The 2,660-nt window shown below is 66.4% G+C and overlaps 1 protein-coding gene across 1 annotated transcript in view; it reads right to left on the bottom strand.

Moving 5' to 3' along the window:
* DDX54 (DEAD (Asp-Glu-Ala-Asp) box polypeptide 54) overlaps positions 1–2,660 on the bottom strand; it is a 4,864-nt gene that overhangs the window by 1,323 nt on the left and 881 nt on the right. Inside the window, exons 3-9 of the mRNA XM_009330882.1 lie at positions 2,481–2,616; positions 2,194–2,325; positions 1,641–1,851; positions 1,044–1,178; positions 479–700; positions 316–389; positions 7–204 (exon numbers count right to left, since the gene is read on the bottom strand). Of these exons, the coding sequence (XP_009329157.1) occupies positions 7–204; positions 316–389; positions 479–700; positions 1,044–1,178; positions 1,641–1,851; positions 2,194–2,325; positions 2,481–2,616 (1,108 nt within the window). The remainder of the gene's footprint in view (positions 1–6; positions 205–315; positions 390–478; positions 701–1,043; positions 1,179–1,640; positions 1,852–2,193; positions 2,326–2,480; positions 2,617–2,660) is intronic.

The raw sequence follows: 2,660 nt of genomic DNA on the forward strand, positions 1-2,660 counted from the left end.
CGTTGCCTGGAGGTCTCCCTCCTCTCCTCCTTCCTCCTCAGGCTCGGGGGGGGCTGGGCACAGCCCCTGCCCTTTGAGAGCCGCTGCCCGCTTCTCCTGCTGCCCGCGCTGGTACTTCTCGATGAGGGCACGGTCGTGGCGCCGCTTCGACCGCATCACGGTGCTGGCCAGTGTCCGGGACGTGGCGTTGATCTCGAAGATGGTCTGGTCCCGGGGCGGGAGCGTGAGCCCCGGTGAGCTGCACGGCCGGCCGCATGGACCTTCCCTCCCACCCCAACCCAGGTACCTCGTGCCCGAGGACGGGTCTCAACTCACCGCCTTGGACTTGTAGGTTTTAATGCTGTCCACAAACTTCAGCCTCTCCAGCTCGGTGTCTTCGAAGCGAGCGCCTGGGGAATGCAGGCACCGAGAGGGGCGCAGATTAGCTCCTTGGCGAGGGGAACGGGGTACCCTCCCCCGGCGGCCCCGAGGGACTCACTGAAGAGCGGGTGGATGCCCAGCTGGGACACGTCCAGGTCCTTCGCTCTCTTGATGGACTCAGGCGAGGGGCCGGGCCGGGACCGCAGGTACTGCTTGTGGGCGTTGCTGGCGACGTGGCGCAGGCTCTGCAGCTCCAGCGAGCCCCCCATGTCCGTCAGCAGCAGGCACTCCTCGTCGTCCACCAGGCTCTGGGGGACACGGCCCAGGACCCCGCCGGCATCTGCAGCCCGGGGGACACCGTGTCACCTCGCTGCCACCCACCCTGGGATTGTTGCAGCAGGCACAGCAGCAATCCAAGATTTAACAGAGCAGAGCCAACCGCCACGGGGAGCTCGGTGGTGTTACATCAGCATCCCTGACACACGGGGTGCGTCGGAGCCCCCAGCACCCCATTTTCCCCAGCTGCACCCCAGTAATGAGAGCATATCGTCCCCCTGCACGAATGCCAACCACAAGGTCACGAACTCCAGCGCTGGCCAAGGGTAAAACCACAGTGGCCGCGTGGCCAGTAGCCCAGCTTGGACGTGCAGCCACCCCTATGCCTGCAACCAGGTCTGCCTCACCAGCGGGCATCTCCTGGGCACCGGCGAGGACGAGCGGGCGCCCCAGGAAGAGGTGGAGGTCAAAGACGTAGGGCATCTCATCGGGAGCCACCAGCGAGTAGGCGGTGCCGCTCCGGCCAGCTCGGGCCACGCGACCTGGCAAGGGGGAGGAGGAGAGTGGGAAGCCAGACCCAGTGCCAGCCCAGCCTGCCCCCACCCCGGCAGGGACCCACTGGTGTCCCCGGGAGCCCACGCACGTGACATTTACCAGCTGGGCATGGCTGGCAAGGGGCTGTGAGTCGCTGGGGAAGGGGGCGAAGGGGAGCCCGCCACGGTGCCATCCTAAAGGGAAGGCACCAGCCGTGCCCCCAAGAGCCCCCGCAGCCCGGCTGGGAAATCAGGGACGTTCCTGCCCCTGCTTTGTCCCCAGCCTGTCTCCTGATGTCACAGCACGGCGACCTCCTGCCCCAAAGATATCGCCACCAAGTCGGGGGCATCAGTGCCAGCCCAGCAGGGCACATGGATGGCAAAAACAAGGGACAGCCCACTCACACCCTCCCTGTCACCCCGAGGGACCCCCAGGTTGCAAGGACCCCTGCGCGGGGCACCGGCACCCACCGACACGATGCAGGAACAGCTTGGCCTTGGCGGGGAAGCTGTAGTTGATGACGTTGTCCAGCATGGGGATGTCGAGCCCGCGGGCGGCCACGTCGGTGACCAGCAGCACCGGGCACTTGCCCTGGGCGAACTTGGCGATGTTGATCTTGCGGGCGGTCTGGTCCAGCGAGCTGTAGATGTGTGTGCAGCGGATGCCCTGGGCCGTCAGCAGCTGGGGAGGGGGGAAGAGAGATCAGATCCCACCCGGGCAGGCACCCTCAGCCAAGGGACAGGGCTCCCCAGCTCCCAGGGCCCTGAGACCCAAGGGTGCCCACCCGGACCCCCAAATCCCACCGCGCTCCCCCCCTCTCTCCGAGGTGTAGGTGGATGCAGCACCTCCACGATCGCATACGCTGGGATTTCTCCTTCAGCCCAGCAAAACAGAGCAGAGACTCCAGCAGGGACGTGCCCACAGATGCAGACCCCCACGTGGGTCTGGAAAGGCGTCCTAGGCACCCCCGGCAGCTTGCCCTTTAACAGGGGTACATGCTGGGCACCCCCAAATGCCACTTGCCTCCTTGAGATATTCCGTGTGGTGCTTGGTGGCCACAAAGACGACTGTCTGGTCCTGGGGCTTCACCACGCTCCGGAGCAGGTGGAGCAGCACGGCCGGTTTGTCGTCCCCACGGGTGTGGAAGAAAGCCAGCTGCACAGGGAGGGCAGAGCTCAGCCCCTCTGCATCCCCACACCAGACACCCTCACCCCTCCTGCCCCCTCCTCGCGAGCCTGGAGCCACCACAGGGTGGCTTGCAGGGGGTGGGGGGCACAAAGCCCATCTCGAGCCCCCCCGGCCCCTCTCACCTTGAGCTGCTCGCTGAGCTTGGACTCCACGTCCAGACGGATCAGCATCGGCTCGGTGAGACCTGTGGGATGCGGTGACACGCGGGACATGGGGCGCACGTGGGATGCGCTACTGGCACCAGCCCCACCCCTCGGCCTGGGGACACCCGCTTTGCCCAGCAATAACCCAGCTCGGGTTCG

Source organism: Pygoscelis adeliae, unplaced genomic scaffold (genome assembly GCF_000699105.1).
Source record: "Pygoscelis adeliae isolate BGI_AS28 unplaced genomic scaffold, ASM69910v1 Scaffold358, whole genome shotgun sequence".
Lineage (NCBI taxonomy): Eukaryota > Metazoa > Chordata > Aves > Sphenisciformes > Spheniscidae > Pygoscelis > Pygoscelis adeliae.